Raw genomic sequence first — 14,109 nt, forward strand, 5'->3', positions numbered from 1 at the left:
GCCGGCGTGTTTTTCGCTTTTTTCTGTTGCTTTGCGTTTCTTCCACTCTGTTCAGCAGTTGTGTCACTTTTCAAACTGCATTTATTTTATTTCAGAGAGATTTCATGGTAGACAAACAGTTGAAATGCGGTTGAATCACGGTGCAAAATCTCTTGAATATGTGATTTCATTTCAACATTTATGTGAATGAAATCGTTTCGATGAACAGAGCTCAACTGAAGAGAAAAAATGACAGCGAACGGATGATACATGCTACTGTGTAATAATATTGTGAAGAAGAGAAAAAAAAACAAGATTCGGTTCGTTTGTTGCACGTTAAGTTGAACCGGGGAAGCGAATTGTACGTCATCGTTGTCGAATAATGTATCGAAATAGAAAACGAAATATGTACACGCTGATGATTTCGAAATAAATGTTCGTTTGTCGATTCCTTGAAGATGCAATGTGTACGTCGAAAGAAATTCGGCGTGTATGTGTGCGTGTATTTGCAATAGGATCATCGGTGCGCACAATAGGCATATACACACCGAAAGAGAGAGAGTATGAGCTAGAGCTAGAGAGAGACGTGACCGAAATGTGTATTGCCGAACGCAATTGAACAATTGTGTCAGTACAAACATATGCATTTCATTCACATTCATCCGAATATCCCGACTATGGATGTGAAATATACGGTGGAAATAAAAAAAAGGAAACACAATGTCCTGCTGTGATAATATATAGTTTGAAAATAATATGGAATTGCTGTTCGCATTGCAGTTCCAAATGAGTCAATATTCCGAAATTCGTGCTCTCTTTTTTATTATTCAATACATTCTTCGGTCGTCGTCGAGGTTGTTGTTGTTGTTTTGATGCGGCTGGGAATGTTTGTGCTATTGAGTTTTTGGGCGCTCTCAAATTCTATTTAACCAATATGCCAATTATTTCAACTGGATCTGAAAATCGGTTTGCATTCGATTCTCTCTCTCTCTCTCTCTCTCTCTCTCTCTCTCTCTCGCCGCTATTTTCGGTAATGATGCGTTTTAGTACGAAAGCGTATGTACAGTTTGAATGAGAGTAGTTTCCAATGTCGATTATCCCGTCGGTTGTTGCAAACAAAATTTCTTTTGTTGTGTGCTGTGTTGATTTGTAGGAAAAATGGGATTGTTTTCAGCGTTTTGTGTCAAATGTGTGCGTGTTTCTGGTTTTGCGCTTCCGATTCATGGCTTTGTCTATTGGCGATTAAGTGATTGAAAAATCAATGCCAATGTTTATGCGGCTACAATCCGGTGCAGCATGCTCAAATGAGCACATTACAAATGAAGAGTCCTTTCATTTGATGCGGTGAACTGTGTGCCACCTCTCGAAACTCGCGTGTGTGTGTGTGTGTGTGTGTCAAGCCAAGGTTTTGTGTGAATTTAATTTTAGTTTCGACTGATCGCAGGTAACTTTTTTCTGTTTGTTGGTTTTGAACTGATGAACACATGCTTGTGCAGTACTTTTGCTTCTGTGTTTTGACAGGCTGCACATTGCAGCGAATGATCCGATTACGGCGATTAGGCCTTAACGCCTCTTAAAGCAAATGAACAAACGTATAAATGCAACATTTTGTTGCTGCCAGAAATCGATTTCTTTTTTTCTGGCAAAACTCTATTCTGCGCACGATACCGTGGCATTGATGTGGATGACGATGACGCCACTCGATCTTTCACATCAAATATTCGATCAAAACCAAGAAGTACAAGCATGCTGTTCGCCACAAAACACTAACAGCGCCTTCAAACAACAACAACAACGACGACGACGATGACAAAAAACCCAACAACGCCCAATCCATTGGCAACATCAACACAGCGCCACTGAGACACAGGCAAAACATACACAAAAACCCAATATCCACACAGCAATCATAATAATAGTAATAATAATATCAGTCGAAAAAACATATGTAAACACAGCAGGATATTCACATTTTTCTTTTTCGATTGGTTTTATTGTTGTTTATGCCAGGGACGCCATACGACAAAATATAGTTATCGATAAACAAATTCATAGTGTTTTGTATACACACATGTATTTGTTGCTTGTTTTTTTTTTCTTTCGTCGAACGAGGAAAAAAAATTACCGCAGTGTGTAATGGCAACAATTAAAAAAAATCCCATAAAAATCACAGCGAATAGATCGAGATAATCGTGTACCGTGGAGAGAGAGAGAGAGAGAGGGAGAGAGAGAGTGGAAAAAAATCGTCATATTGTCCAAAAATACATGCGTTGTTTGTTTCTTTTGGATTCTTTGTCGTGACTTTTATGATATGTAATCTGAAGACGGAAAACGATGATTGCAGCCGAACACAAATATGTGAAATAATTTATTAGTTTTGATATCCAATGTCAGTTTCATAGTTCATACCGGCTGCAACCACATTTTTTTTTCTCTTCGCATTTTTCTCTCTCTCTCACTCTCTCGTTTTCGATGAAAAATAACAATTCTTGCCAAAAATTCTCAACATTTTCGAACTAGTATAATAATTTCTGGCGGTGTCTGTTGCTGTGAAGATGAGATCTCGCCATTTGAAATGGGACTCGCATCAACATTTGCATTTTTTCAACAAGATCGTCACAATGATTTATAATTAACATTCGAAACCGCATTAGCACTTCAAAGTCAATTCATATCGGGGTTTTTTTTCTTGAAATTCTGTGCAAAATGCGGACCTTTTCTTTAGTATTTTCGCCCCTTGCTTTGATTATAGAATTGGAATTCGTTGGCGTTTTTACGAGCGCTTAAACCATTTTTGGCTGCAATGAAGAGCACATATTTTTAAAGTGAAATCGACGCATTTAGAATCCACAACCATCTATAATTATACATCAACATATCGCCGATTAGTACTGACGATTATGAGTACGAACACCAGACTTGAAATTGTTAGTCGTTTTTTTTCCTTCTACTTCTTCTTCTTATTCTCGGTTTTATTTTGGCATTTTTTTCAATATTTTGTGTTTTATAACCTTTTTTTTTGCGGTCGGGCTATGGCAATAATTCTCCTTGAATAGCGCGAATAAAGAAATCAAAACTACAACATCGTAAAAATCAGAATATTACCGAATGCGTGCATGAAAACTAATAAAATTTAAACACTAAACCCATTTTGAAATTCTGCGCATCGCGCATATCGCATTGCCCATCCTTCAGGAGATTCTTTTATGAGAGATGAAAAAAACCGAGAGCCAGAACAAACAAACAACCAACCGAGAAAAAAAAACGTACGGTGAACAAATGTGAAGCGCACGTTTTTATCCCGCTCCCTCTCGCTCTCTCACTCACGGTGCTCTTTCAAATAAATTATTTGTTCGAAATGGATTTGAACTCTTACCGATCTTGATTCGATGTATTTTCTACGAATAGACAAGCGTTTTCGTTGAGTGGAACACGAATTGTGCACCGCATATCAATCTGTTCGAATCGATTCCATCAATAATTTGCGTATATGTGTGTGCATTGGGGGAAAAAAATCAAACAATGGCGAAAAAAAGAAGCAGCAATTGCATTAATGCGCAATCTCTCTGGCCACTCGAATGCGAAAAGTGAATCCATATCGAAATTTAATCGCAAGCTTCAAATGGATTCTCAAAGCAACAACAGCAGCCACATACACGAAAAAAGAAAGAGGAAAATGGCACTGTAAAGAGTCTATTTTGCATTTGTTTCTGGTTTGCGATTTGGTTTTGAATTCAGATTCTCGAATTGTTCGCTTTTTCTTCTCTTTTTTCTTTGCATTTGCTACTATAAAAAGCATTCGTCTCTACAAATGTTGAATTGTAGTCGTTTTGGTGTGGTTGTATTGGTTGTTCTTTTTTTCTTCATTTTTCTCATGGCAGACGACGTGCTTTTTTATCGGCAACAAGAACATCGGCAAAAACCCGAGCGCAAAGAATGTGCTGAGCGATGGTATCCTTGTATTGCCATTGGATATTATATTTTGTGCTGAACACGGTAGTTATAAAGTAGCTTACACGGAGCGAAGAAAAAAACACGAAATCGGCGAAAAAATGGGCAGATAAAACGAAGCCAGAAACAAGCGCAAACGGCGAAAACTGTGGCGCGAACATCAGAAAGAGCCAAAAACCCATTCGAATAGATGAAGACGAAACAAGAGAAAAACCTATCATTGAATCTTTTTGATGATCTGCAATGCGTTTCGTTTCCATGAATCGGCTAACGCTCGGGTAAAAGTTCCTTTTCTTCTCTGTATTCTGTTTTCTCTCTTTCTCTCTCTCTCTCTCTCGTTCGCTCTCTTTCATTACTACGGTTTTTTCTGCCATTTCCAATTTCCATACAAATCGAACAAGAATTGATTGGGTGAATAGGTTTTGCTCCACGAAATTGCATTCATTCGCTCGCTGCTATGCAATATGTTGCACACAATGCGATTCGGAGTTGCAAAGGCTTTTTGCAAAGAATTCAAGAACGGAAGAGAAATACACACGAGAAAAAAGAGAGAGAAAAAATGAAGAAGAACGACGACGAGCGAGTACGCGCGGGCGATGGACTGCAGCGATCGACTTTATGCCAGCGCACACATTTTGCATGAACAGATCGTAAAATGAAATGGAAGCCAAACATATATTTCGCAAGATATTTATCATATTCATGAGCACATGCTACTTTTTCTCTCTCTCTCTCTCTCCGCTCTGTGCTGCCCTTTCTCGTTGCCTAATAAAACACAGTTTTCACTCGAAAATTGCGTCTGCAAACGTTTTTTTCTCCTTTGTTACAATCTCGGCCATATAATCATCGATCGTTTGGTAGCGAAAAAAAGAGAATAAAATGAATGCACATACCGAGTAATGGAACAAAAGTGCAAACAAATCGGAACCAAGTAACATTTTCGATGTATAATTTCGTAAAATTCGCCAGCCCAAACACAATGGCTAATGTGTGGCTTAACTTCTTGCTACAATCCTCCAGCTGTGTAATGAAAATGGTAGGAAAAAAGTCAAAAGTCGTCGATTCTATTCGACTTGCAAAACAAAGAGCCGATAGAGAACGGAAAAAAGAGGCTCATTTCATGGTTTCATGGAGCAAAGAATGCGTACAAATCATTGCAAGAATAGAGAATTTACGAATGGCCATTAAATTCAATGAATATTTTCGGAATTATTAAATTCGGTTGGATTCTATTATTCTCAATTTGATTCACATTGAACTTTGACAAAGCCCCCACTTTCAAAGCCTCAAATCGGTGTGAATCTTCTTTTTAAAGCTTCTTTTACTTCTGAATTGCGCAACCTCGTAACAGTAATCTTACAAATTCGTAGCAACCCATTCAAAAGAATCATTTTGATTAAATTATCGATTTAAAATCGAGAAGGCAAACGATAATAACACACAAAAGAACCAACTACACAGTGAATCGTTTGAAAAATTAATGAATGCGTACTGATTTCATTTGAAATTATTAACAATAATTTGTTTGAGAAATGAAGGGAAAAAAAACTACAGGCAGAAAGAAGTTGAGTTCGGCGAGCGCTGAGAGAAAAAAAGCACAACGAACAAATGAGTGTTGATGATTTTCCCACTGATGTTCAAGTGAATATTCAGAGTTTTGTGAATGCATACGCATCTCCACAGTAGCGGCCGCCGCCAACAACAGCAAGGTGAATGTGAATGAAGATATGGAAAAGAACCAATAATCTCGAAACTCTGCGAGTATTATTAATAATGATCACATGCGCTGGGCCGTCAAGAGCGAAGATGGAAAAACAACGATGCCACATAGTGGCATGAGACAGACAGACAGACAGACAATATCACACTCACACTCACACTCACACTCACACACACACACACCGGTAGCACTTGTTCAAGTAATACAACCTAATAGATTAGTGAGTGTCAAACAAAAGACAAAGCACTCTCTCAAACGCGCCGATAATCGTTTCGCTCTCATTCGATCATTCGTAATTGCTTGGGCTGCCATTGTCATCATACTATCTCGTCGTTTGTTGCCATGAAAAAAAAACATTTTTCTATTTACTCGTTGTGTGTTGCTTATTTCCATGAGCGCGCGCGCGTCCTAACAAAATCTAGTGGCCAAAGGAAGCGAGCAAAATTTCTTGCCGTCTTCTTCTTCGTCGTCGTCATCATCGTCATCGTGGCTGCTGCAAATTCCCACTTACGTTCGCAATTCACAAGCAAATAATAATAAATAATAATTTGTTTTATATAATTATCAACGAGAGCATCAACAATAGCACCCATTGTTCCAGGTATTCGAAGCGCTGAGAAAAATATTCAAAGCGATACAAAGGAAATCGATGTTCTGCTTCTGAACGAAGAAACAAGAGAGAAAAAAACCCGAAGATTGTTCACTAGCTCCAACAGCAGTTATGGAAAAGCATCATCCGAATCACCAAAACAACAAGAATTGCTCGCTTCAAAGCAATAATCATTCAAATTGATTATATTTAGAGTATCGTTAGGTCGATGTCGATTTTGGATTAATACACGGTTTGGCTTTGTCTACTCCGGGTGTTTTTTCTTCATCATCTTCAATCCGTTGACGTGAAATGATTTGGATATCGGGGAGACGAAGAGAAAGACACAGGTGTTTGCTGTGTTAATAATAACGATCACAAGTCATTTCCTTGTGTGAATTTTGTGCTTGCTCATGGCTCAATCAGAATTTGAAGAGAAAAAACTGCTCGAATTTAATACTCTATTTCTCTCTGTTCGGTTTAAGACAGTGAAAAATCATAAAATGTTCTACTCGACCCCAAAAAAGTTGGCCGACGTAAACGAGCGCAAAAAAAACAACACAACAACGAAGTGCATCCATATTTTTTATAGCGTTCGCGAATGTGCTTTACGAACGCATAAATCAATGGTTTGTATCTCTTTAAAATTATGATTTATTTCGCATTAATGTGCATATTAAAGCATTGAATTAGTTTCGCATTTTGTGGTTTTCGCGTTATGGCGCGCCGTTGTTGTAATCCACACCACACTTCACTCCATCAAAAATCCAAATGGCATGGCGTTTCGTGTGTTACTCCTTTTGGCGAATTGTAATTTATGCTTTTCGGAAATGTGTATATGAGCGCGCGTTCGTCTGGCTTGGCTCGGGCAGGCAAGTGAAAAAAAAAACAACCAGCAACACTACACTTGAACATTGCAGTTGCATGCACATTTCTGCATTTATGCGCGACGATTATAGTTTTGATGGCCACTGTTGATGTTGATATTATTTGACGGTTTTAAAGCGTTTCCCGTAAAATAATCTCGAGTTGTTGTTGTTGTTGTGTTTCGTTCGAACGAAACAAAAAAAACGAAATGGTTATGTCTTTATTACGATTTCGTGCCATAATTTACATCCGCCTCAGCGTTTAGTTGCTCGTTGCAAGTAAAACAATATGCAAACGATGTTAGATTTATGGACGAAAAATCATATTTCTTCTTATTTTTCTTTTTTCCCTGACTTAGTCTAGGTAGAAAGTTGTTATAATCCCATAGAAAAAAAATTGTTGTATTCGAATTCAATTTTCTCATGTGAGTTTTTCTTCTTATTTTCGTTTCACCACCGCAGGTTGTTCGGCCCAAAAAGATGTGCACGTTGTTTGGCCTCGATAAGTTCCTCAGAGCTCGTGATGCGTGCTCGCCACTTAGTATTTCACGTAAGATGTTTTTCATGTACCGTGTGCAATTCACCGTTAACGAAGGGCGATCAGTTTGGTATGCGTGATTCGTTAATCTATTGTCGATCACATTATGAAATTGCATTGGAATCACCGACAACGACATCCACACCGCTGGGCATGACATGCCAGTATTCACAGTACGGATCATCACCGAATGGTCACACAAGCCCAAGTAGCAGCGAAAATGCGGCCATGAAAATGGGCCCATCGAGCGGCTACTTCGGACCGCCAACACCGCATTCAATGACCGGTGGTTTACCACAAACGCCACGCCAAAAAGGACGTCCACGAAAACGAAAACCAAAAGACATCGAAGCGATGACCACAAATTTGGGTGAGTGTTTTTTTTTTCTTTTTCCTCTCTCGATCAATCTTATAAATTACACGAATTTTATGAACACACAATTTAATTTTGGTTTTTTGGTCGAAATATCGGCCGTTTTGAATTACTTCAAATGACAAAACATTTATCCATTGGTTGCATCTCAATCCTTATCGAAAATTATATCTCGTTTTCATTCAAATAAGCGATCGAAAATTGTCAATTGGATTCTTTCCTTTCCTTCTTTTGCTGGTTGACTGAAAGAAGAGAAGAATTCAAAATTAATTTTCACTCATTCATGTGGCTTGTTCTTGATGATGACTACTTTTTATGTGGGATCGTGTGAATGTAGCACATATTTCGATTGTGTCATTTTACGAATACGTCCCTTTTTTATTGCCAACAAGAATTTGAGGTGGACTTCGTTCAAAAAAAAAAAAAAACTCATTTCATTCAAAGAATTGACCAACGAGAAGGAGAAAAAAAAGAACAACAAACGAGTCCCCGAATAATCTTCATCCGGTGTGTACGAAAATGCGATTCATTTAAATTTACAAGTTGTTTACGAGATTCTTGGCTTCCAACACACCGAGATTTTTTCCATTTGAGACGAGTGGTAACATAACAAACATTTGACACGGTGGCAGAGAGTGCGACCGCGCACACGCACACGCACACAGGAGAAGCGATAAAAAGGAAACTTCGGTGCGCGCTGAGAAGTTATTAAGAAAATCCGCCAACTATTTGTATGTAACAAGGGAATCAAATGCGATTAGCGACTTAACGTCCTAAACGGTTTGCGTTGCCATCGTGCGCCTTTCTCTCTCTCTCCTCTCTTTCCCGTCTCTTTTTTCGTTGCATGCATATTCATCGTATGCGAATATTCGTATGCAAAATTTATTTAATTGCTACTCATTTATTTTGTGTGTGTGCGCGCAATTTTAAGTGCTGTTTTAAAGAAAGTGATGACAAAATCACCGAATCCAACGGCATATACGGGCAACAAAAGCAGAAAAATTATTTATAAAATAAAGTTTTAAGCACATCGCACTGAATTTGCTGTGCGCTTTGTTTTGATTGTCGTTTGGCCATCCGTCTGCCTGCCATGCTGGCTCTATATCTGCTTCCCTTTCGATCTGTGCTGCAGCTATGGCATTTAATTGCTTTCAAACTTGATGTTATCTTGTTAAAGTCAGCTTTATTTATACTTAATATTTCTTTTAATCTACAAATTCGGTTACATTCTTGCATATTCACCAAACTCCTTTGAATAGTCGAATTACATTGAATAAACATAATTAATTTGTTGCTAAAAAGCGACGACCACGACTGTCGAATTATAGAGATTGACCATGGGAAAAAAAGAGGCAGCAACACACAGCCAACAAAATTAATGCATTGATGTCACAAGTCCACATTCAGTTATCTACTTGTTCATTCAATGGATAACCTCTTCTTCCTTTTGATTCTTTCTTCGTCTCTTCGTTGGGTGTGAGTGTTTTGTGAGATTTTGCAGTCATTTCCCTTATCGCTTCCTCTCGCACAGGAACGGTTTTTAATTTTAACGTCGTACACGGTTTGTGTGTGCTATCATTTTGGAGAGGCAAGAAGTATCAATTTAGCCATATTATTTAATGCTCAGGTCAAGCAGCAATGAGTTTTATTAGAGTAGTTTCGATTAACCTGAATTTGATATTGATTTTGCTAATATGCACCGTAAATGATGCATTCGGTACGTGTTTAAAATGAATGTTTTGTACAGTAAATTTGTTTCAATTGGTAGTGTTGTTACTTCACTCGATTCGGTGACGACGACAACGACTTCGTGAGATCGACAAAGGACCGTTTTGGTTTTTTTTCCTCAACATCTGATGCAATCGGAAAACCGTCACTTCCCACGGTGCACAATCGAATTGTGAATACCAAAGCGAAAGAGTGTTTTTCGAATGCTGTCGATCACAATGATCGGCTTTATGATTTTCGACAACGGCAAAGAGTGAGAGAGAAAAGTGAGCATCAAAAGGTACACTAGCCGTGAGTGGTATTGTACACAGACAACGAAAGACTTTATGCTCATCTTTTGAAGTAATAAAGCATGTGGCTGTGAAATTCTAACAAAACAAAAATACTGAGAAATAGAGACCATGCCATAAAAATCCGCACAATAATAAAAATCTCGCATCTTTTTTAATCGTAAAAAAAGCAAAAATAAAAGAAGAAGAACCAAATTGAAGAACTCAAAGAGTAAAATAACAGTATTTACAGCCTGTAATTTAAAGTTCGAAACTTTGAATAAAAAAAGAGAGAGGAAAAAAGAACAAGTGAATGGAAGGACAATCCTTTGAACACCGACTCATCGTTCGGATGAAAATAAATATTTAGCCGTATGAATTCGATGCGTATGTGTGAGTGTGTATTTTTCGTTTCATACTCTGTTACAACACCATCATCATTTCGAGTGGTGCTGTGATAGACAATGATGTGCCACTCTTGTGAAGTGAAGGAAAACATACACACACTGGATTAAAAGGATATATTCATTTTATTATCAAATTGCTTTGTCGAAGAGAAAATAAAAGGAGAAGAATCTCGAACGGTCAGGGCAATCGAAAATATTGCTTGTTTTTCCACCTTCGAAGAAGTGCATTCACACTCACTACCTGCGTCAAAAGATGAAGAAAAAAAAGACAGGCGCCTACCGGTCACTTGTTTTTTTCTGCATTTTCCATTTGTACCATTTTTATTTTCGTAAAAACATATTTTTCATACGAATGAATCCCAAAAGGGAGAAGTCGTTAAATCGACACATTCTGACCGAAGACAAAACATTTCAATTAATTTGTGTGTATATCTATTTTTAAAATGTCTCTGAATCGAATTGAGTCTTTATCTTCCGTTTTTTCCTCTTTTTCTTCCCTTCTTCTCCGTGCGTGTCTCGATTAGATTTGAACTCGGAGTATTTGGAGTTGGGTTTTGGACGCGGTGGTCCATTGAGTGCGGCATCACGAGCTAAACGGATGCGAACCTCATTCAAACATCATCAATTACGAACCATGAAATCGTACTTTGCAATCAATCACAATCCCGATGCAAAAGATCTGAAACAATTGTCACAGAAGACTGGATTGCCTAAAAGAGTTTTACAAGTGAGTATATACACTCTTCCGTCTCATTTGCCTTTTACCTTGAATGAAAACAACTGCCAGATTAACACTCGACACCAACAATTGTTATATAGCAATCGAAATGACGAGTGTCTCCCGATATTTGAACTGTGATTTAAATTGAAATCTCTTTTTTCTTTTTTTTCTTTCTCTTGTGCCTTCTCCTCTCATCGTTTTATTTGCTGATCGCGCGAATAAAATAGGTTTGGTTCCAAAATGCAAGGTAAGCGAACTTTTTTTCTCAATAATTTGGAATAATATTAAGCCAATTTTTTCGAAAAACATTACTATTCAATTAAGAACTTTTTTTTTCAAGCATTTTGAAATGCACATTGAGTTCATTTGAACAGTCAGGAAGCAAAAACTGTATAGTACTTTAAGGTGTTGCTCTTTTTTCCGTTTGTTTTTAATCAATTCTTTCACACAAAACGTTTGCAGGGCGAAATGGCGGCGCATGATGATGAAACAAGATGGAAAAGGTAGTGATAAAGGTGACGGTTCACTAGATTTAGATAGCTACAGTCATAGCCCAACATCGTTTATAATGGGGGTCGGACCACCCAGCCCTAATTCAATTGATTAACAGTTGAATTTAAGGCAATGCTTAATCGGATTGATCTCATTGCACGAACGAATTCTATAGCTACAATCAGCTGATGTGTGCCGTTTGTATGCACTCGCAAAATATAAGTAAATCACAACACTAAACTACCATAAACAAAGTACATCAAACAGAAGAAGAATAAGAAAAAGAAAAGAAGCCAACACAAACACACAACCAAATACATATATACACGAGAGACCACAACAACAACAACAATAACAACAATAACATCACATGGGAAGCAAATCAAGCAGGATGGAGTTTATTTAGGACAAATGACAAATAAGTATGAATGAAACACGGCATGCAAAATAAACATAAACATAAACTAAACCGATCAGATCATGCAACGATTTAAAGTATTTCAAGTACCCTAGTTCAGTTTGGAACGTGTATCGCACATTTTGTGCGATTTCAAAATAAATGAGAATTGTTTTTTTTCTCGTAATTTTCTTTCAATTTGGTCGTTTTGGCTAGATAGTTTTTATTTTTATTGGAAGGGCACTATTCGCACTACACTAGAGTTATTCAACATTTATTCAAACAAAAACGTAAAAGAAACAAGAATCTAGCGAAAGCAGGCTATTTATTTTTCCAAATGTCAATCCGTCGAGAAGACGCAAAAAAAAAAAATTTTGTTTTAAGGATAATTCAGGGATATCATTTTTCAAATCATCGTATGGCCCTCTTTTTACACTTGTATCAAATGCACAGCGTTGAAATTGTTGCCACACAGCCACATCCTTATCATTAGAAAAAAATTTAGTTTCGCCACATTGAATCGCACGGGTGAACTGAATTCGAAATGTATTCCTGTGAAATTCAGAGACCAAACCTATATTCTATATTTCGATCATCATACTACTTAAAAAAATATCGCACAACAATTGCGCACTCTAACTCGCACCAGCAACAAAAACACACACACAATATAGAATCGACAATGGACGAAAAATCAGTGAAAGTTTTTCTTTTGTTTTAAATTGTACGTTTAATTTGTAATTTATTTTAAATCCTATTTCCTTCTCCACCCTTCCTCCTCCACCCAAAAAAAAAATTAAGCACACAACGGAGAAAATGGAACAGAGAGATGAATAGAGAGATGCATGATTGTATTTTGAAGTCGATCCGTGTTCGATTCTTCACACATCTTAAGCTAAACAAAATCTTTCTAAACTAACTTAATTTTACTAAAAAAAATAGATTATTTATATGTGTATAAATTTAAAGAAAATAAACGAAAAAAAAACGCAGTAACAAAAAACATTTATTAAAACAATCCGTAGCATGTATTCGCAAGAGATCAAATCAAAGGATGATTGGTGAAGTTAATTCATGTAATTCACAATTGGTTTTTATATAGATTACCTAAGGCACGTATAGCATTAGACATTTTTGGAGATAGAAAAGGATTTTTCTATGTCTTGTGTTTCTCTTTAAAAAAAAAACTTCTATACAATTCTTACAACAACAATAAAAAAAACTTATAATAATTATAGACAAAAATAAAAAAAAATACGGTGAAGTGCGTATGTTTTAAGTGAACCCAAAAAGACGATAGAGTTAAGCAAATGATGATTATTGAAAAGAAAAATCAACAATTGTAAAATATGAAACAGTGGAAACAGACCGAATTAGCCAAGATGCAGAGAAAAATAAAAACTGAATGTGTATTTAAAAAGTAAACAGATGGCATTATTCGTTTTGTCTTTCTTTTTTCTTGCCGTTTTGTTCTTTCAATCAATTCTCGAATTCAAATTTCCAAAGAGCGCACTCGCACGAATTCCAATCGATCAATTAAAGAAATATATGTAAGTTATTAGCGATGAATATGCTACTTAGAAGCGGAAATTCCAACTGTGAAACACGCGAAATGCTGATAATAATCTTTGCACGGGGCGAATAAACAAACTAATAATAATCATTGTGAATGAATAAAATACAGCGATGGATTCACACGGAGAGAGAGAGAGAGAGAGAGATATCCATATTCACAAAGCCATTCATGATTGCATGCATAAAACTATTCGGATTCATATGCACTCGTAATAAATCGACTCTTTAATAGTTGCCATAAAAAAAAGTTGTACAGTCGAAAAAGCAAACGGCAATCGATCGCATTGACGGAAGATCCAAATGCCCGAAGAATCGTCAAACGCCACAGAAAGACACACACCAAAGACACACACACACACACACACACACACACTGGGGAGGGAATATAAGTGTATTACGCGTGTGGATTGCAATAAACTCAAATTGCTTCTTAAATTAAAGTCTAACCGAAGGAAAAAAATCAAGGTAAGAAAAGAAGAGACACAAAAAATGGGATGAACATAC

General features: G+C 37.0%; 1 protein-coding gene across 3 annotated transcripts in view; it reads left to right on the forward strand.

Moving 5' to 3' along the window:
- The window catches only part of LOC129579203 (protein apterous), a 65,604-nt gene extending 52,802 nt beyond the window's left edge, over positions 1-12,802 (forward strand). For 2 of the 3 annotated variants that reach the window (XM_055469007.1, XM_055469009.1), the window contains exons 5-8: positions 7,568-8,013; positions 10,945-11,147; positions 11,369-11,388; positions 11,604-12,802. In XM_055469007.1, coding sequence (XP_055324982.1) covers positions 7,568-8,013; positions 10,945-11,147; positions 11,369-11,388; positions 11,604-11,748 — 814 coding nt within the window. In that variant the 3' untranslated portion in view covers positions 11,749-12,802. Of the gene's footprint in view, positions 1-1,788; positions 1,898-7,567; positions 8,014-10,944; positions 11,148-11,368; positions 11,389-11,603 lie in introns of those variants that run through there. The other variant, XM_055469010.1, reaches the window with a different exon arrangement.
- Positions 12,803-14,109: the final 1,307 nt, after the last annotated feature.

Source organism: Sitodiplosis mosellana, unplaced genomic scaffold, assembly GCF_009176505.1.
Source record: "Sitodiplosis mosellana isolate CC-2019 unplaced genomic scaffold, AAFC_SMos_1.0 Smas_scaffold_6226, whole genome shotgun sequence".
In the NCBI taxonomy this organism is placed as follows: domain Eukaryota; kingdom Metazoa; phylum Arthropoda; class Insecta; order Diptera; family Cecidomyiidae; genus Sitodiplosis; species Sitodiplosis mosellana.